Source organism: Arachis hypogaea, chromosome 2 (assembly GCF_003086295.3).
Source record: "Arachis hypogaea cultivar Tifrunner chromosome 2, arahy.Tifrunner.gnm2.J5K5, whole genome shotgun sequence".
NCBI lineage: Eukaryota > Viridiplantae > Streptophyta > Magnoliopsida > Fabales > Fabaceae > Arachis > Arachis hypogaea.
This window is the reverse complement of record NC_092037.1, coordinates 86,396,804-86,418,280: the sequence shown is the minus strand read 5'-3', so window position 1 is coordinate 86,418,280 and position 21,477 is coordinate 86,396,804. Positions and strand designations below refer to the sequence as shown.

Below are 21,477 nucleotides of genomic sequence, written 5' to 3'. Positions count from 1 at the left end.
TCTTGGCAACGGCAGATCGAATGAAAAGGGAGATGCATATATAGTTGCCGCCAGTGAAAGTTGCAATTTTGGCTGTCTTGAGAACCACAATCGCTATTTGTGGAGATGGAGAGGTATGCCCAATTTTTCCTTTCTAATAATTTGTGCAATTTGGCTAGGTGGGTATGTTGGTCAATTGCTGATAAGTTGGTTCTTTGACTTTAGGATGGCGAGATTGTGAGCCAGCTCATTCCCCTCTCGAGAAATCTAGGTAAATCCACAGTTCGAGAGTCTCTTCTGAATTGTTCTTATGTTTTGAATAATTGGATCCACTTCCCACAAGTTTTTTTCTGATTTTAGAATTTGAACTAACTGATTCAATTATTGCATTTTCAATGTTGAGATTATCTGCTAGAATCATTGCTTCTCTAATTGCAATTGCTTCTGCAGTGAGACTAGAGTTTGTATGGATCTCAGCTGTAGTCCCTCCCCTAAGTGATCTATTATAATCCCTAATGACAGTTGCTATTGCTCCAGAATTTGATCTGTTAAAAAAGGTTACATCCGTGTTTAATTTGAGCCAATTGGAAGGAGGTGCTCTCTATATGATAGGTACTGAACTTTTCCTGATTTGTTCTTTGATTTCATTGTTCCTCTCTTCTGCTGAATTGAGATAGTCTAGTTCAAATACTCTAGCATAGTTGATGGTTGACTCTGGATTTAGTTCTAAGTTTTGATAAACTTTTTCGTTCCTTCCTTTTTAAATTGTCCATACTATGATGCCAATTTTACTCCAAATCTAGATTGCTTCTGATTTATTTCTTTGATTATATTTTCTGAGAATCTCTTGTAACCATAATCCTATTGATTTGACATTTTCTTTGTTTAGTATGTACTGTATTTGTGAGTCAAATCATACAACTCTCGTCCAATCGCATAGTAGTAATGCATGCTCAGTTGTCTCCTCCTCCTGCAAACAAATAGGACATAGATTACAATTAGTTATCTTTTTTTATTAAATTGACTTTAACTAAAAAAATATTGTGAGTAGCTCTTTACATAAACATCTTGATCTTTTGGAAAGTTTTCATATTCCATATTCCTATCCAAATATCTTTTAGTGAGGAGCTTGTTGAGGGGTTGTCAATTGCGTCTTTTTTCTCTTCTTTTTTTTTTTGCGATGTGATACCCGGTCTTGACTGTGTAGTTTCCATCCTGTCTATACGGCCAATTCAGTTTGTCCTGCTCTACTATTCTGCTGATTGGTGGTCAGATGATCTTTTCAGCAATGATCGGGGAAAAAATATTTTTGATCTTAAGTTTGTCCCACTCTTTTGATGGTAAAATCAGCTCATCCACTCTTTGGTCTTCATTCATATCCTTATTTTTTAGGTGGTTGATGCCATATATCCAATTTTTTATGTTTCTTCCTTGACCTATGATCTATTTTGCTTTGTTCTTCAAAAGCTCCTCCTTTGTAATATCCTATCCCAAATCTAAGATCCTCCTCGATTTTTTTGGCATTCTAAAAATCACAATCTGAAAAATATAGAGCTTTAAGTATCTATACCCATACAACATTTGGATGTTTGATGATCCTCCAAACTTGCTTTGCTAGATGGAAAGTATTTGATGTTGAAATTCTTTAAATTCTAGTCCTCTTTCTTTTTTTCTTGTGCAGAGCTTTGTCCAGGCCTTCCAATGGATACCCCATTCTTTTCCTTGATTCTTCCACCAAAATTTGGCCACTTTTGCGCTTAACTTGTTGCAAAAAGACTTAGAAAATTTTAAGATACTCATAGCATAGGTTGGAATTGCTTGAATGACTAATTTAATGAGGACCTCTTTTCTTGCTTGATTTAACAAACTTTTCTTCCACCCTTCAATCTTGTCATCCACCTTTTCTATTATCCAGTCTAGTAATCTGCTATTGATCTACCCCAATGTGCTAGTAAGCCTAAGTATTTTTTTGGGTTGTTCCAAATCAGAATGTTAAGGATTTCTTCTCTGTTGATTCTGACTTGAATTGGAATGTGGTTATTATAAATTATTTTGGATTTCTCTAAATTGATAACTTAGCCAGATGCTAAGGTATATTGGTTTTAGAATTTGGACAAATTGGTATATTTCTTCTTCCTTTTCTCCTGAAAAAATAATACAATTATCAACAAATAACAAGTGGGTAATTACTGGTGCTGAAGGAGCTAACTTAATCCCAGTAATAAGATTTTTGTTTAGTGCATTATCTATTAGAATAAAAAATACTTCTGATGCAATAACAAAGAGATAGGGTGAAAAATATCTCCCTGTCTTAACCCTCTCTGAGGCATAATCTCTTTGGTAAGAGTTTTATTTATTTTGAACTTGCATGTCATGTTCCTGATGCACTCTATGTTAAGTTTTACCCACTACTGATGGAATCCAAAAGCCTTGAACATTTTCTCCATAAAATTTCATTCCATCCTATCATAAGCTTTATTCATGTCCAATTTGATAGGTAGGTCTTGTGATGCATGCTTTCCTGTACTGATAATCTTGTGAAAAGCTTCTTAATAATGACAATATTGTCTTGGATAGGAGATATAATCTTTTCCATGATGTCTCGAAGTCTAGCCACTATCACCTTTGATATAATTTTATACACATAATTGTAGCAACTTATAGGCCTCAGATGATTGAAGATTTATGTTTGCTTGATTTTTGGAATAAGAACAACTTGGGTCTTATTAATCTCTTTGGGAATGTGGCCTTCTTCAAAAAAATATTTGATAACTGCACATATGTCTTCTTTAATGGTATTCCAATGCTTTTGATAAAACTTACCACTAAGACCATCGGGCCCGGGAGCTCTAGTACCATCCATGCTAAAGACAACTTGTTTAATTTCTTCTTCAGTGACTTCTTTTAAAAGATTATTATTCATTATTTCGTCACTTTACAAAGGATAGATTTTGATGCACTCATTTATGTTTGTGGTATCCTTTGAAGTATATAACCCCGAATACTACTCTTCAATCAATCTCAAGATGTCTTCCTGGTTCTGAACCCAATTGCCTTCATTATTTTTCAATTTGTCAATGTGATTTCTATCCCTCCTTTGTATAGTTGATGCATGAAAAATCTCATATTGCTATCTCCCCATTTAAACCATTTGATTCTTGCCCTTTGTGCCCAAAACTTTTCTTTCTGACTCCATAGCTCTTTGATTTTTTGCTTTGCCTCGTTGATTTGGTTTTTTTGAGTAATAGTATAGGGAGAATTTTGGAGTTGCTGAATCTTGAGTTACCATCTCACTATCTCCTTGTCCGCTCTTCTGAAACTTGATCTATTCCATTCCTTCAGCTTCTTGATGCAATTTTTTGTTTTGTTTATCAATCTATTCCAGTTGCCTCCATTGCTATCTTTCTCGGACTATCCTTCCTTGATGTCATTCTAATAGGCTTCATATTTGAATAACCTTGGGACTTTCTGACTTGGTTTAAGATTAAAGAAAATGGGGCAGTGGTTTGATGAAATAGCTAGTAATGCAATGAGCGTGGCATGACTAAAAATTTGCCTCCATTTTCAATTGATCATGGCTCTATCAATTTTTTCTCTGGTCACAAAGCGATCTCTTGGGTTGCTGAACCGTGTGAATTTACTTCCTTTAAGCTTCATGTCCATGAGATTCTTTTTGTTCACTTATTCTTTGAACACTTCTATTTGGATAGGTAGTTTTAGTTGTTTGCTAATCTTTTCATCTTGGTTGAGAATGTCGTTGAAGTCCCCAATGAAATAACTTGACTCATCTACCAGGTCCTTTGACTCGGATAACGCTTGCCATGTTCTTCTTTTTTGCTTGAATATGGAGTTTTCGTAGGTAAAGCATCATTTTTAATCTGAATTATTGTTACTCTTAATATCAGCAATGATAAAATTTTGACACCATGAAAAAAACTGAAATATTAACTTTTTCATTCCATAAAAGACATAGACCATCGGACAGACCCCGAAGTTTTTAAATTGGAGCTTTCTAGAATTTTTTCTAATTTTATCCTTCTTAGCCCTAGTTTCCATTAGATATACTATGGTCGGTTTGTGCTTCAAGCACAGATTTTTTAACTCGAAAGCTATTGCGACCGCCGCCACTCCGCGACAGTTCTAGCTTGGGACGATCATGGCTAGGGAGGGGCATGGCTAGGCCCACCTCCTCAACCTTGGTTGTGCTGCGTCCTTGCTGTTGATTTTCATTCTTTCTCCTTTTGCTGTTGCTTGATTCTTGATCCTCCTCCCAGTTGGAGTCAGTCAATCTCATAGCTTTTGTCCCTTCTCTTTTTCTTTTGATTTTTAGATTGTGTTGCATTCCTATGCTTAGGACCTCTTCCCAAATTTTCATGTTGCTGTTAAATGGGTTACTTGCCTTTGATTCCTCATCCTCCACATCTGATATCATTTTCACATAGTAATAGATTTCTCCTTTTTCATTTTTGAAAGGCTGTCTCTCCTTGTGCCTGCTGATATTCATCCACTTTTCTACTTTCTCTCTTGTAGTCCACTTTACTTTTGCTCTTTATCCTATTCTTCATTATCTGACTGTTGCTTCCACAAGCCTGGTTGATGTTGCTTGAGGTCTAGAGCCTGAGGTAAATGGCCTTGAGGATCCTTTTGTTGATAGTAGCATTCTTTGTGGTTTATTGAAGAGGCTTGAAGTCCACTTGGTTGGTAATTAAGTAGGTCTAAATGATTAAAATCATGAAAACTGTTTATTTCTTGTTGGGCTTGCTCCATTATCTTCATAGCTTCATTTGTGTGTGAGCCTTTAGGATTGTCCCAATTATATCTTTTGTCCTCTACATCTTTTTTTCTTCACCTTGTACCATTTTCTCCTTTTGCTTGCTTTCTTTTGTATTTTTCACGCCATTTTCTTTTGCTACCCTCAGGGTTTTCAATGCTATTTCTAGGAGATTGAAAAGAAGCTCTTCTCGATCATCCAGTTGTTTTTCTTGTGGCAGTGGTTTAACTTCTCTACCTTCTTCTTTCTTTTCACCGCCACTCTCTATCACATCTTAACCTCTTGCTTTTTTCGATGACATCTCTATCTCCAAAACCTCTAGTATCTGCTGGTCCTTAGTTTTGTTTTTTGAGCTTTAACTACCTTCATCCTCCCTCGCGTGATGTTCACGTGCTTCTTCATGTTTCATGAACTGTTGTTCCCATTTCTCTTTCTCCTTTTCTGCATTCAAAGGTCTAACCCTCTCTGTTGTTAGATCTTTTGGTGAACCTTGGTTTTGTTGGATTCCAGCATGCCATGGCTACTGGCTTGTTGTAAATTTTTTTTCTCGTGTCCAATGACACCGCATTTAAAGCAGAAGCAATCCTGAAGCCTTTCGTATTTGAAACTAATCCAAGTTCTTGCTTTATTATTTTAGTTAAGGCAAAAACCTGTCTGAAGAGGTTGTGTTATGTTAATGGCAGCCTAAAAACACAGAAAATTTCTTTCTAGTATTCCGCCCTTTATTGGATTTTCTACCTCTCCCAGTATTCCGATGAGATTCCCAATGATTTTTGCTATTTCAACATTTAGGTGTTCGATCGGAAGTCCATGTACTTAAATCCAAAACTCCATATAGTCGTGGCTAACATCTAATATCCCCTCTCCCTGTAGCAATCTTTGAAGGTTTAGCAGATTTTCTCTAACATTTCAAGGACCATTGTTGAGAAACCTATTTTCCACTCGACTATCCTTGAAACTTATAAGAATTTTGTTTCTCTCCACTTCCAAAATTGAGACCTCTTTGGGGCTTCCCCACATGCTGAGAATGGAGTTCTTAATAGTTTTGAATTTCAGCTCTTTATCTGTGATAACTTTTTCAACCAAACTGAAGCTATCTGTTTTAAAACCTGGGCTAGGTTGTGGGTTAAGAGTGATGGTGACACGTTCAATGGGGTCGGTTCTCATATTTGGTCTGACCATGTTATAGCTAGGCTATGTAATAGTTAGTAGATAAAGGGTATGATGGTGTGAGAGATGTAATGTAAGAAAAAGATGATATATCCAATGCTATTAAATTTTGTCATGTCTAATTGACATGTGAACTGATAAGATAAAGTGAAAGGAGTGGATATTTATGCTTGCGGTTGAGACAAGAATGTATGAAGTTAGATTGTAAAGGCAGATAGTAACTGATGGATTAAACTAATATGGGGTGAGAGATACCGTTTTTGAGTATAATGTATTACGGTTTATGCGTAGAATTCACAGTTGCTGTTGTGGTGAAAAAGATTATTAGAATGGATTAAAGTTATGAGATGAGTATATACTAAAAGGAGTTTTAAGGTAAAGATTACATACTTTTTATGTACAGAACTAAAAGTTTTGAGATACTCTCCTAGTGAGAGAGGATTCTCTCTATCGTGAGAAAAATTTTGAGAATTCACTCTTATACATTGTACTTGATGTTTAGTTCTGTTTTGTTATTTACATTGGGTCTTAAACCTCTTTCTTCTACCAAAAAAACCCTAAACCCTACACTTTAAAGGAATCAAAACTGAAAAAAAACCTAAAGATAGGCCAAAGCTATATGATTGTATAAATCTACTCTGACTTAAGAATTAGGTTGGATTACATCAACTTGATTAGGTCTTAACTCAGGAAGCACACTGAAAGCTTTATATTCGTAAAATGATCTCGTGAGTTTAGTAAGATCTAACCTCCTACTATGCTAATAATTCTAACACCAAGAAAAATAAATAACATATGACCCAACATAAAACTTTTTACTTTGGAACCATTATTTACAATAACTCATTTATATTTATATCAGGTAATTTTTGTCTCAAATTAATTACGCTCTAATAAAATATCTGTTAGCTTTGGCATTAAATTTTTTTATAAATACTTCAATTATCATCTCAAGAATATTTTGAGAGTTTTAAATTATTTTCACCTAAAATTCAAACTCCTTTAAACAACTCAGGTAACACTTCGATACAAAATTGAATATGAAATTCACCCACCAACCGAGCTTCTAATGTTGCTTTCTATTTTTTGTAAAAAAAAAATAAAAAATAAAAAACTAAACACCCCCTAAATTTTAATTTCTTGACTAATGACCATTAGTAAAATTTTTCCATAAAAGAATATTTTAGATTCAAGATGGGTCATATGCTGCAAGTGGGCCGATTCCATAACACACACATATATACTCTTTTAATTTGATGTTATTTGAAATTATTGTAGAGCTTTATTTTAGATGAAGACTAAGGAAAAATGTTTTTAAATAAGAACGTTTGATTTTGTCTATTCACTAGATTGTTATATTCTTGAATTTGTTAAAAATTTAAATTTTTAACAAAAAATTAATAAAAGATTATTTTATCTTTCAATTATTTCTTGTAAATTTTATAATGTTATTTTTTACTTTCATTTTATTATCATTTTAATATATTTTTATTTTTTGTGAATTTAATAATTCTTTTGAATTAAATTTTTATTTATAATTCTTTTAATAATTTTTCACTTTTTAAAGATCTATATTTTAATTTATTAAATTGTCTAATTTTTATTGCTAATTATTCTATTTTTAATCTAATCATTCTTATTCATTTTTAAATTTTTTGAATAAAATTTAGGTTTTATTAGTCTGTTGGTCTTTATAGTTTTACCAAATTTTTAATTAGGTTCTTATATTTTTTTTCCTTTCAATTGATCTCTATACTGCTTTTAGTTTTGTAATTATGCCCTTTTCATGTTAAAAATATTAAAATTAACACAATATTTTTACTAAAATAAATATGATAAAAAATTTAATTAAGTTTTTAATTATAAATATTTTTAATTTACAAAAAAATATTCAATTAATTTTATTCTTTTTATACTAGAAATGACTTAATTATAAAATTAAAGTAGTGTAGAAATTCAATAAAAAGAAAAAAAATATAAAAATCTAATTAAAAATTTAGTAAAATTATAAAGACTAACAGAAAATAATTAAACCTAAAATTTATTGTAAAATTAAAATTTTAAAGTAAATAAACAATCTTAGAAAAAGTTGTTTTCGTGGTCTTTATACCAATGGTGGCCTTATTTAAGCTTGAAAAAAAAAAGTTTTAAATACTTTTTTTTCCCCTAAAGAAGTAAGGAAAATACTTAAAGCTGAGGAAATGAGAAGAAGGTTCTCTTCCCTTCTCTTCTCTTCTGCTTCATATCCAAATCAAATCATGATAAAGGAAATTAAACCTATCAGAAAAGCCATTGACAAATAGTAAAAGAAACTAGTAGAACATTGTGGACACACATCGATAACTCAATCATCACAACCATCGAACATGCCCGAAACTTCACGATAACCCATCATCGGCACTTAAATTATTATTATAAATAAGCCACTCATCTTCCTTCAATCTCATAATCACTAGAATAATCATCGGAGATTTAATTCCTTCAAAGCTCAATTCTCTTCTCTTTCTTATACACAAGACAAAGCTCATCAAGAAACATGTCTCTGATTCCTTCATTGCTAAGCAACAGAAGCACCTTGCTGGACCCATTCTCCTCAGACATATGGGCACCATTCGGCTCCAACAACGAGGTTTCGAGCTTCACAAACGCACGTGTGGATTGGAAGGAGACGCCGGAAGCGCACGTGTTCAAAGCGGACTTGCCGGGGCTGAAGAAAGAAGAAGTGAAAGTAGAAGTGGAAGAAGGGCGCGTGCTGCAGATAAGCGGGGAGAGGCGCGTGGAGAAGGAGGAGAAGAAGGAGGATGAGAAATGGCATAGAGTGGAGAGGGGACGTGGGAAGTTCTTGAGGAAGTTCTGGCTCCCGGAGAATGCAAAGGTTGATGAGGTTAAGGCTTCAATGGAGAATGGTGTGCTCACTGTTACGATTCCTAAGTTGCCGGAGAAGAAGCCTGAGGTCAAAGCCATTGAGATCTCTGGCTGAGTTGTAATGATGTTTTGATTTGGATGATGATAATGATGCATGATTGTGTTTTTGGATTTTCAGTTGGTTTCTTTGATTTTATGTTCGTTATGTTTGGGAAAGTTCAATAATTGAGATGTGTGTAAGTGTGAAATTGTGTTTGGTTAAGTAAATCACCATGTCGATGTAGGAAAATGCTATTCAAGCATTCAAGGACATCTAATATATAAGTAATATATTTTTTAAGAGTAATCTATTTTCTTTCATTTTTAAAAAAAAAGTATTATCAAATTAAATTTAATTTAAATGCAATTTTAACTTTTTTATTTTAAATTATTTTAAAATTTATCAATATTTAAATATATTAAAATCAACTTAAAATCACTATAATTTTTTTAAGAGTGAATATCTAATTTCGACTTCGAATAATTTTTTTGTCACAAGATTTTAGCAAAAAAAAAAAAATTTTACTTTTGATTTTTTAATTCTATAAGATAGGTTATTTTCTTTATTAATAAATTCTTTTTGAGTTAACAGAACGTATTTATGTATAGTTGTAAAAGTCGAACCGGATTAGCTGGTTCAACTAAAAGATTGATAAAGTGGATTTTAATTTAGTTTGGTTTACTCTTTAGACCGTTTAAAGAAAAAAAAAAACGATATGAATCAGATCAAAATCGAACCTTTGAGCAAAAATAATCTTCACTTGCCACCTAATCATTGCACTTCTTATTATTATATGTGATAAATATTAATTATATAGTATACATAAATATCTAATTTAATTTAATTTTTGTTTTTTCTATTTTTTAAATTAATTATATTTTAATTATATACTATTATTAATATAACTATAAATTTCACTAAAAATTTATTAATTTACTTGATCTATTTCAATGTTAGTATTGTGATTAAGGTTATTTGTTTTGATATTATTGTTAAAATTTACTGATATTATAGTTAGATGATAGATTTTGTGAATTAATTATTTTTTTATTGTGTCAAATTAAGATACTATTGTAGTATTACTGATAAATTTTATAATTTTTTTATATTAGTTATTTTTAGAAGTTGAAATTTGATTCTTTATAAAATGTTAGTAAAGATATGTATTTAAAATTTTAATTTTAAGTTTTTAACTATTTTATATTTTATATTTACGTGAGACCGATTTTATCGGTATAATCAGTAATTTATCGGTTGAGTCAATAAACTAGTAGTTTGACCGGTTCGATCACCGGTTCAATTCTGACAACTATGTGTTTATGCAACACTTAGTTAAGTACTAATTAGAATTGAATTTTTTTTATTAAGTATTTTTTGTCTTTTGAAATAATTACGTGAATCTTTTAAGATTTTTTTTATTTTTCGGTACTTTTATTTATAGACATTAGCTAAATTTATTGTGTAAGAATTAAGAAATATTAGTGATTTAATTTTTTTTCTTATAAAAATTGAATAAAAAATATACATATTAATAAAAAAATATTGTTAATTGTTGTTATCAGTCTTATTTATTTGTTATTATTTATTCTAAAATATTATAATTTAAATTTTTAATATTATATTATATTTACATAATTAATTGACACAAACATTTTTATTTGTTGCATCTATTTTAAATAAAATACTGTATTATATTTTTGTTATCTATTATAAAATAAAATATATATTTCTTCTAATAATACTAATAAGCTTTTGTGAATTATAATAATTAATTTAAATTGAATATATCTAAAATTTAACAATTTTAATAATATAGTATTTTAACCATTTTTTAAAACAACAATAATAAAAATTAAAAAATATATACTTTGTTTAATTTTTATAAATAAAAAATTTAAAAATTACTAATTTTTTAAATTTTTTATTTAAATAAGATAATAAGAAATCGAAATGACCTAAATCTTTTAAATGGAATTTGTAAACATGGATTCCCTAAACTATATAATATATAAATCATCTTAGGGTGATATGTGTTATATAATACATGAAACATGCTATCCTAAGACGATTTGTACGATTTGTACTTAAATGTATTGGACAAATACACATAAATCGTCCCAGACTATTGTGCTTCACATGATGTATATAAATCGTCCCATCTTGACATGTATAACGCTTTTTAACATAAAGCTCACAACCCTAGTACGATTTACGTGCAACTACTCAACCTCCTATGCAAATACCCTAAGGCACATTAGATTGTGATGATTTACGTTGAAAAACATAAAGTTCTTAACCGTGGAATGATTTATGCGCTTAAAGAGGCTATAAATAAACGAACATGATGTATATTGAACCATAGTTGAATTGAGGGTTTTGGAAGATGGCTAAGAGTGTGTTTTTGTTAGTTCATCACCGAAAAAAAATTGATGAAAACACAAGTGAGGGTGTAACGTTCACTAGTAAAAAGCATACCAGAGTGTTCGTAAATCCTTCAATGAGTTTAGAGAATTTACGAAATAGTATATTACAGAAGTTATGACAGTGCGGTAAAAAACGCGTGAAGCAATTATTTTTTCGGATTCCTATCTCACTCAGGCAAGGTTATATTAAGTTTGGAAAGTATGAGATGTTAGGCGATGACGACATTCGTGTTATATTTTACAGTCAATTTAGATTTCCAGATTTGGGGGCTATGGAGTTGTTTGGGAGAATGGTTGATGTGGAGGATAGTTCAGGTGGATCTGCTCCGAATCCGCCAACCGTCGGGCTAGAAGGTGGTTCTAGTGCCATTCCAACCGGTCACGATGTCACCGTCGATATTTCATCTCTATCATTTGCAGCAGATCTGCCCGTTCAGGCAGATAATGAAGACAACTTGGGTGATGTGCGTACCTTTGGGGAGCTTGCAGCTACAATCAGAGCAGCACCGGTATTGGATGGTACACCAGCATTCATAGAGGTTAGAGATAGAGATTTACTTGCTGAGGTCATGGATGATGATGAGTCAGATTCGGAACCACCCATTATTGGTGATGATACTGACAATGAGGAAGACACAACATGAGTTGGGAGATCACAAGGGAAATCAAGCTCTCAGACACAATAGTACCCTCCACACTTCTCTACTTTGGTTCTTGAGGTGATGAATCAACCAACATTTTCAGGTCAACAGCTGTCTGCTATTCACGGAGACGGGCATGGTATGCTTGACATAGAGGAGTTTTAAATTGGGCAACGGTTCCAAAGTAAGGAGGAAGCTGTGTTGACAGTGAAGAGTTATAATATTCATTGAGGTGTAGAGTACAAGGTGTTTAAGTCCAATCAGTTGAAGCATCATAAAAAGTGTGTGCAGTTTGGGAATAGGTATAATTGGCTGATATGTGTGACTATGCGGCAGAGGAAAGGCTAGTAGGAAGTCCGAAAGTACAATGGGCCGCTGATGTGTGAGCATCGTTCTTATCTTTTCTTAGTAATTTGCATGTGGGTTTGCTATATTATTCTGAGATTCAGGTGTTTTAAGCCACCATGAATGCTACTTTGAGTTGTTTTGCAATTTGATTTATTACAGGTGGCATTTGGACGCGTTTGGCAAAAGTGCAAAGAAAATTCGTAAATGTTGTCAACCCTGACCTTCTCACACTCCAACGAGCATAACTTGAACTACAGAGGTCCAATTGATGCGTTTCTAGTGGCATTAGAAAGCCAATTTCCAAAGATTTTTAACGATATATAATATTCTATTGTTACTCGCTAGATTTGGAGCAGAAGGTGGTGCCAAACACCACATTACGGCGTTTGGTGCCATGTTGAACGCCATACATCACAAGCCCTCAAGCCAAACGCCTGGATTACCAAGTATGGTGCCATGTGCATCCCAAGCCTCTCAAGTATGGTGCCTGGATTACCAAGTATGGCACCACACCTACTCTTCAAGTCAGGCACCACTCCTTCCAAGTATGGCGCCAAACCACACACCCAAACAAAGCCTGCAACGCAATTCCGTGTATTTGATTTATATTTTAATTTATTTTTAATTAGAAAAAGATATTAGTTAGGTTTTGGAATTTAATTTTTAAATCAATTAGGTTAGATATAAAAGAGAAGATATCTCAGCACTGCAGGCTCGCTTCTCTTTGGCCGTACTTTTCAATTTTATAATTTTTAGGGTTTTTTTTGCACCATGAGCAACTAAACATCCATTGTTAAGGTTAGGAGCTCTGTTTATTTGGATGAATTAATAACTATTGTTTTCTACTTCTGATTTATGCACTGATTTACATTCAAAAATCTGTTTCGTTCTTCATCCTACGAATTAGAGTATATTAAAAAATAACTCTTTTCTAAATTGAATTCTTATTGAATCTTGGAAAAGTTATCTCGCCTGAATAATAGCTGAAAACTGAATTCTCATGACTCTCTAATTATCTGGATTTAATGTGATACGTAACATATAATCATATCATCTTTAGATTCTTAGGGTTTTGTGTGGCTTATAAACTAGGATTTGAACGTAAACCCTCTAATTAGATTAAGTGACCAATAAATTGGCAGTTAATTGAGTTAGAGAATGATTAAATTACCAAAAAATTGGAGTCTAATCACTTAAAGTTTACTGTGAATTGAATCTCTGCATAATCAAGATAGCTAATAAGAATTGTTAATTCGAAAATCTGAATCTCTCCAAAATCTTAACTATTTTCTCACATTATTTCTCACAACCAATTTATTGTTTGCTTACTTTACTCTTCTGATTTACCGTTTGATGCAATTTGAACTCAAAACACTCCTTTTTGTTTGTTTGACTAAGTTGATCACTCAATTATTGTTGCTTGATCCATTAATCCTCGTGGGATTGACCCTCACTCACCTGAGGTATTACTTGGTACGACCCGATGTACTTGCCAGTTAGTTTATGATTTATAAAATCCGCACCAAAGTTTTGGCGCATTTGCTGGGGATTGACTGTGATTGACAACTACCCGTTATTTGATTGCTTAGATTAGACTTTTTTGCTTTAATTTGTTTGCAATTTTTCTCCTTAATTTCGAAATTAAGTTTGGTGTTTCCTTAGTTTATTTATTTTATTTTCTTATTTCTTTTCTTTATTATTTTCGAAATTTCTTGTTCCCTTTTTCTTATATCTTTTCAAAATTTTTAGCTCCATTTATTTAGTTTTATTTCTTTTACTCATGTTACCTCACGGAAAATTTTGTTCACTCTGATGTAGAGATTTTTACTTTTTCTTGTTTTTTGTTTGTTTATGAGTAAGAACATAGACAATGAATCTTTTCTTGACTTTCATCCTGATATTTATAGGTTGTTGCTTTTTTTGTTTGTTGTACGAGATGGAGCCAAACAGTGGCTTGACACACAATCCAAAGAGAACTTGGATACATGGGACAAGTTGGTCAATAGATTTTTGATTAAATTCTTTCCACATCAGAAACTGAGTAAGATGAGGATAGATGTTTAGACTTTCAAGCAGAGAAAAGGTGAATCTCTCTATGAAACTTGGGAGAGGTATAAGCTGATATTTAGAAAATGTCCTCTTGACATGTTTTCAGACTGGATCTAGTTACAAATTTTTTATGATGGAATTACTGAGACTACCAAAATGTCTTTGGATAATTCTATAGGCGGATCTCTTCACATGAAAAAGACTCCTGAGGAGGCTCTAGATTTGATTGAGATGGTTACTAACAACCAATATCTATATTCTTCTAAGAGAACCTTCGTGAGAAAATGAGTCATGGAATTGGATGTTTTGGACACAATTTTTGCTAACGAAATTATTCAACTTGTAGACAAATCAATTACACGAACATCAACTACTAACGAGCACATTAACTAGAAACAAAGCAAACCTCATCCATTTGATTCGATTCAGAACAATAATCCAATTCGTCCGAATTTAACTGATCTGAACTTGCATCCTCCATTTTTTTTAACACAAAAAACCTATACGAATTTAATGTCACTAGTTGATTTCACTCTTTGATAAAAAACAAATCATATAGCATTCATAGTAAAAGCAAAAATCTATATAGAAAGAGAGGAAAAATTTGTAGAGAATGCAAAAAAATCAAAGAAAAAAAAAATGAAATCCACTTAGAAACGTCGAGAAAAATCCTCTATTATAAAAGGTGCGTGTATTTAAATGACTTGGTTGAAGTTAGCTGGATAAATCACATTATATATTTTTTGTTGATACATAACATTGGTGACTAAAACTAAATTAATTTAGCAAATTTTTTTGGTGACTTTTTTGTTTTTGGTGACTTAATTTAGCAAATTTGTTTACTCCGTCAGTCCGTTGCATACGCTGAAAGTTGAAACAAAATAAGTCTAGGATCACCATACCACCGCCGCTCATCTCTTTACCAGCTCATCACGTCGTGCCGCTCTACTGCCCTTCTTATTCCACCAACACCGTCGCTGCCGCCGCCAGAGAGAGTCTCACAACTACCGTCGCTGTTCGCAATTGATCACTCTCCTTCACGGACCGAGAAAGACACTGGTGCCCCTTTCCTTCTCCATCTTCTCTAAATTTGATTCAATTTTCCTTCGCTTCTCTCCTTCCACGTCACTAGATCCCCAATTACAGTTTGCAACTTTACCTTATAAAAAGTTTTTAATATTTCAAAATTTTTTCATTCAGATATTTGTTCTACATCTTGAATATGTTCTGATTTTTATTATTATTCTTTTTTGTAAAAAAAAAATTGAGATTCCGTGTATTCTATACCTCTAAGCCTAGGTATCTGAGAGTAGATAAAATCATGGTGATGGTACCCTTCTCTAAAGAAGGGAAGTGATTCAAAGAAGAAGGGAGCATTTTGGTGAAGCCGGATCGATGTATCAATGGAGGAAGTTTGAGTTCTTCGAGGAGAAGTATGCGGCGAAATGCGTGGTTCCGGATGGCGAGGAAGACGATGATCTCGCCACGAAGAAGATTACTTGCTGTTCCAGTGGCAGGGGAAAGGTGGTGACTGGTTTTGATGATGGTAACGTTTGCTTGTTTGATCGAGGTCTCAAGTTCAATTACGCCTTCAAGCCTCACGCTTCCAGTGTCCTCTTTCTTCAACAGCTCAAGGTAATCGATTGATTTCACTCTGTAGATGCCTCCGTGAAATAGAAATGTTATTTGGATTGGAGATAGTTGTTTGGGTGTGGAGATTATTAATCTGTAACATATGTATGCAATTCACCTTGCATTTATGTGAATTATTCACTTATTTGCATGAAGATTTTGTTTATTTTGTGTTTGATTGCTGGTTGATGGTACCATTGAGCAACTTTTGATGATAAATAGTTGGGTTTGAAAGAGATGAGGGAGTATATAAACTGGGAAAAATAAGGGAGATAATAAAACTTAGGTGCTTCAATGTTGGAATTGTTGTTTTGGATTAAATAGGTATATAACCCTATAGCAAGAGTTCCTTTTTTCTCAGTTATTTGCTCGTTGCTGCTAAGTGTGCAGATTTTGATTTGCTTCATTGTTGGGATTTCTGAACATTTTGTACTATCTAGTGTATACTGTTTTAATTTCGAATTGATGAACGACTTAAAGGGTTGGAAATATTCCTCCTCCCCCCCTCTCAAGATTGGTGAAAGACTTCTGTGATTAAATGTTTTTATGGGTAGTTGACGAATATTGCTGGGGTTCTGAATTGAATTTAACAACGGAGTTTTCTTTTGTATGTTGATTAACCAGCAACGCAACTTCTTAGTAACTATTGGGGAAGATGAACAACTTTCTCCCCAGCAATCACCTTTGTGCCTGAAGGTTTTTGACCTTGATAAGATGCAACCAGAGAGTTCAAGCATGACGAGTCCTGATTGTGTTGGGATATTGCGTATATTCACCAATCAGTTTCCTGAGGCACAGGTAATGAGACTTTTATGCATACTGAATATAGAAGCTGAAAATAATGTATATTGACCATTTCAATTGCTTGTTCTTAGTTTCTTACAATGCGGGAAATTTGTTGCACTGCAGATTACTTCTTTTTTAGTCTTAGAAGAAGTGCCTCCTATACTACTCATAGCTATTGGCTTAGACAATGGTTCTATTTACTGCATCAAAGGAGATATTGCAAGGGAACGTATCAGCCGATTCAAGCTTCAGGTGGAAAGCCATTCAGACAAAACCCTGTCCTCCATAAATGGTCTTGGATTTAGGGTAGATGGTCGATCTCTACAACTGTTTGCTGTAACTCCAAGTTCAGTGAGCTTGTTCTCATTGCATGATCAACCACCAAGAAGGCAAACCCTTGATCAGATTGGATGTGATGGACATAGTGTTGCAATGAGTGACCGCTCTGTATGCAGTCTTTGTTCCTTCATAATAAGTTTTAGCATATTCTCACGTTTATATTATCTCTGAATTTTAAATATTTTCATGTTTGTAATATTGGCAGGAGCTGATGATTGGGCGACCTGAGGCAGTATACTTTTATGAAGTTGATGGGCGTGGTCCGTGTTGGGCCTTTGAGGGAGAGAAGAAATTGCTAGGATGGTTTCGAGGGTACCTTTTGTGTGTCATTGCTGATCAAAGAACACGAAAGCACACTTTCAACATTTATGACCTGAAGAATCGTTTAATAGCCCATAGTGCGTCGGTTAAAGAGGTTTCTCACATGCTGTATGAATGGGGTAACATAATACTTATAATGAGTGACAAGTCAGCTTTATGTATAGGGGAAAAAGACATGGAAAGCAAGTTAGACATGTTATTTAAGAAGAACCTATATACCGTAGCAATTAATCTTGTTCAAACTCAGCAAGCTGATGCTGCTGCCACAGCTGAGGTGCTAAGAAAATATGGAGATCATCTGTATAGCAAGCAAGACTATGATGAGGCAATGGCTCAATACATTCATACTATTGGTCACCTTGAACCTTCTTATGTCATACAGAAGTTTTTGGATGCTCAAAGAATCTACAACCTGACAAATTATTTGGAAAAACTACATGAGAAGGGTCTTGCTTCTAAAGATCACACCACACTTCTATTGAACTGTTACACCAAACTTAAGGATGTTGAAAAGCTAAATCTGTTTATTAAAAGTGATGACAGTGTTGGGGAACTTAAGTTTGATGTGGAGACAGCAATCAGGGTTTGTCGTGCTGCCAATTATCATGAGCATGCAATGTATGTTGCAAAGAAAGCGGGGAGACATGAGTGGTACTTGAAAATTTTGCTTGAAGATCTTGATAGATATGAAGAGGCTTTGGAATATATTTCAAGTCTTGAAGCAAGTCAAGCAGGGATGACAATAAAGGAGTATGGTAAAATTCTAATAGAGCACAAACCAGTGGAGACAATAGAGATTCTCATAAGGCTCTGTACAGAGGATGGAGACAAAAGAGGAGACTCGAATGGTCTCTATGTATCTATGTTGCCATCTCCGGTTGATTTTCTCAGCATCTTCATTCATCATCCTCAGTCCCTTATGGAATTTCTCGAGAAATATACCAATAAGATCAAGGATTCACCTGCTCAAGTGGAGATTCACAATACCCTCTTAGAATTGTATATAGCCAATGAGTTGAACTTTCCTTCAATGTCACAAGTTAATGGGGGAGGAGATTACCTTAATGGAGCATCGGCAAAAGCTGTGACTTTAAATGCCGAATCCAATGGAACCACTGCTGGTAAAAAAGGTTCAAAGGAGGAGAAGGACCGTCTTGTAAGGCGTGAGAAGGGTCTACGCTTACTTAAGAGTGCATGGCCTGCAGAAGCAGAACATCCACTTTATGATGTTGATTTAGCAATTATATTATGTGAAATGAATGCATTCAAAGACGGACTTCTATATTTGTATGAAAAGATGAAACTTTATAAAGAAGTGATTGCTTGCTATATGCAGGCGCATGATCATGAGGGGTTAATTGCATGCTGCAAAAAGCTGGGGGATTCAGTTAAAGGAGGGGATCCAACTCTTTGGGCAGATTTACTTAAATATTTTGGTGAGCTCGGAGAAGATTGCTCCAAAGAAGTAAAAGAAGTTTTGACCTATATTGAGAGGGATGATATTTTGCCCCCCATAATTGTCCTTCAAACTCTTTCAAGAAATCCATGCCTCACACTTTCTGTAATCAAAGACTACATTGCTCGAAAGCTTGAGCAGGAATCAAAGATGATTGAGGAGGATCGACAAGCTATTGAGAAATATCAGGTTGGGTCCTAATTTTATCTGGTAGTTTATATCCTTATAACTGGTATATGTTTAATTTCCTAATGACATGAATAATTAGTGAAACATAATATGCTTTCTGTATTTCCTCATTACTCTGATGGTGTCCAAACTCCAGAATAAATTTTTCTATTGAGAGAAAGTTATGACTCTGAAGAATTATGAATAGGAAATTGATTTGACTGATACTAGTTATGTAAAATTTTATGGCTATTAGCCTATTACCTTCAAACATTTATCAGTGTATGGTTTTAAAACTCTGCCCGCACTTCCCTCTGTTCCCTTTAGTATCAATAACTCCTGAACCATTCCCTACTCATTCTTTAAATTATGAATACTGACTGCATAAAAGAAGCAGTAATTTAGATGATTGAACAGAAAATGGAGATATTTGAATTGGTTCTCTCTTATCTGTGAACATCTGTGAAAAATATATATATATATATATATATATATATATATATATATATATGTGGAATTGCAGCTGGGTGATCTTGATTATATAATGCGAAGAATCTGTTCTCTGTTGTAAGACTAGTGCTTTACCGTGTAATTATTTATTTGAAGTAAACATCTCCAAGTTGTAGTGCATGCTGCATGTCTCTTGGTATTATGAATTGAATTTTCATTAATTAGAAATCCCTAGTTCTTGCTGCATTGGCAGACTTGTGCACTGTAATGCTAATTTTGGTAGGCATACAAATATTATTTTGGATAAGGAGAGATAATATGAGAAAATTTTCAGTTGAGTTTCGCACATGAAAATTCCACCTGATGCTAATCAGTGGTGGTAGTGTTAGTTAATGGATATTCCATTCCTTCTCTGTTTGGCGAAGATTAATAAATTATTTCTCTACAGGAAGATACACTGGCAATGAGAAAAGAGATTCAGGATCTTCGGACAAATGCTCGAATTTTCCAGCTTAGCAAGTGCACTGCATGCACTTTTACCCTTGATCTCCCTGCTGTGCACTTCATGTGCATGCACTCATTTCATCTGCGCTGCCTCGGTGACAACGAAAAAGAATGCCCTGAGTGCGCTCCTGAATACAGATCTGTCTTAGAAATGAAAAGAAATCTGGAGCAAAATTCTAAGGACCAGGATAGGTTTTTCCATCAAATCAAGAACTCCAAAGATGGGTTTTCTGTCATTGCCGAATATTTCGGGAAAGGGATCATCAGCAAAACAAGTAATGGATCCACTTCTGATCTCAGAGCTGCAGCTTCTTCATCCAATAGTGGCTTCTGAAGTTGACAATTTTTGCCTTCTCAACTTCATCATTTCTCTATTTTGCTGGCTGTTAAGATTTGATTTCCCTTTTGTGAGAAAATTTGAAGCTGCTTGTTTGGGTACTTGACAGCCTCTCCTTGGTGGAAATTTAAGAGAAATAATTAGGGCAATCTGAGGTTTCCTAGGTGTGCATTCAAGTATTTATTTTCCTTTTTTGTGTGTAAAAATACGAGGGATTTATAATAACGAAGATGAGATTTATCCAATACATGCAAATATTAAATCCCATGAGAAATAGTGGCACGTTGAATTCTGATCGGTTTTAGTGTGGGTTTGATTCACAATTTTTATTTTCTTGCTTTGAATAAATGTACCATGATTTAGTTTCTATGTACAAGATAAATTTGTATTTGCTGTCTGTTCAATTTTGCCAGAATTTAATTTTTAAATGATATTTTAGCTGGTGTAGTTCACTAAACGGGCGACTAGGGTGATATATTGGTATATGAACTGGTTTGTTACATGTTTCAAAAGAAAACACCTAGTGCTTCCAGAATTTGCCAAAAAGCTAAAATAAATTGTTTTTGGCAACCTACAAAATCTAAGGTAGATGATATGTGTAATGGCCTAATGGGTTGCTTTTCGTACTCTGCGAATGTCTCTAATGTCAAATAAAGTTATTTTTTGCAATCTATAAAAAGGTATGATCCATATCCATGTAATACACCTTACAGATTCATTTTAGTGGGTTTTACCACTTCTGAACAAAAAGAAATATGGTGTTTTTATCGGTTAGTTGTTTGTTATTTATCGACGAAGATTATTGTTGATTTTAGTTCAAGTGCAATTTAAGGGGTTTTCACCAATAAACTAACCTTTTGGGATGAGTTCTTTGATATTCAGTTCACGTCATTAATATTTTTATTGAGAGGATGGCATACAAAAGGCGACAAACTATATCATCCAATTACAATACACTTGAGTTATGATGTATTATGATATTGTTTAAAACTATATTGAGCAGAAAAGTTAAAAGATTTAAGAGAATATTAAAACAAATTATGGAGTATATGTATATTTGATAGAACAACCATATTAAGTGTAAAATATAAAATATATATTAAAAATAAATTAAGCTATATATATTTATACACATATATAATAGCTGATTTTGACGTGTAAATAACATTTTTGTTGGTAGAAAAAAAAAACATCACAC

At 33.5% G+C, this 21,477-nt stretch overlaps 2 protein-coding genes across 4 annotated transcripts; both read left to right on the top strand.

Moving 5' to 3' along the window:
* Window positions 1-8,097: 8,097 nt before the first annotated feature.
* Window positions 8,098-9,131, top strand: LOC112748981 (18.1 kDa class I heat shock protein). Its single transcript, XM_025797246.3, has one exon. The coding sequence runs from the start codon at window positions 8,457-8,459 to the stop codon at window positions 8,898-8,900; it is 444 nt and encodes a 147-aa protein (XP_025653031.1). The 5' UTR covers window positions 8,098-8,456; the 3' UTR covers window positions 8,901-9,131.
* Window positions 9,132-14,996: 5,865 nt separating this feature from the next.
* On the top strand, window positions 14,997-20,676 carry LOC112748959 (vacuolar protein-sorting-associated protein 11 homolog). Of its 3 annotated transcripts, none has more exons than XM_025797225.3 (6): window positions 14,997-15,345; window positions 15,586-15,921; window positions 16,543-16,716; window positions 16,828-17,151; window positions 17,249-19,009; window positions 19,887-20,676. In XM_025797225.3, the coding sequence occupies exons 2-6, from the start codon at window positions 15,682-15,684 to the stop codon at window positions 20,274-20,276; spliced, it is 2,889 nt and encodes a 962-aa protein (XP_025653010.1). In that variant the 5' UTR covers window positions 14,997-15,345; window positions 15,586-15,681; the 3' UTR covers window positions 20,277-20,676. The 3 variants fall into 3 exon arrangements, with proteins under 3 accessions (XP_025653010.1, XP_025653018.1, XP_072075289.1); XM_025797233.3 differs by having other exon boundaries at window positions 15,581-15,921; XM_072219188.1 differs by having other exon boundaries at window positions 15,047-15,431; window positions 15,556-15,921.
* Window positions 20,677-21,477: the final 801 nt, after the last annotated feature.

Bases quoted from the DNA above. Each gene is read 5' to 3' on its own strand.
- LOC112748981 (XM_025797246.3), top strand. From the start codon at position 8,457: ATGTCTCTGATTCCTTCATTGCTAAGCAACAGAAGCACCTTGCTGGAC.
- LOC112748959 (XM_025797225.3), top strand. From the start codon at position 15,682: ATGTATCAATGGAGGAAGTTTGAGTTCTTCGAGGAGAAGTATGCGGCG. The intron at 16,717-16,827 runs GTAATGAGACTT...GTTGCACTGCAG, and splicing joins ATCAGTTTCCTGAGGCACAG to ATTACTTCTTTTTTAGTCTT. The intron at 17,152-17,248 runs GTATGCAGTCTT...TAATATTGGCAG, and splicing joins TTGCAATGAGTGACCGCTCT to GAGCTGATGATTGGGCGACC.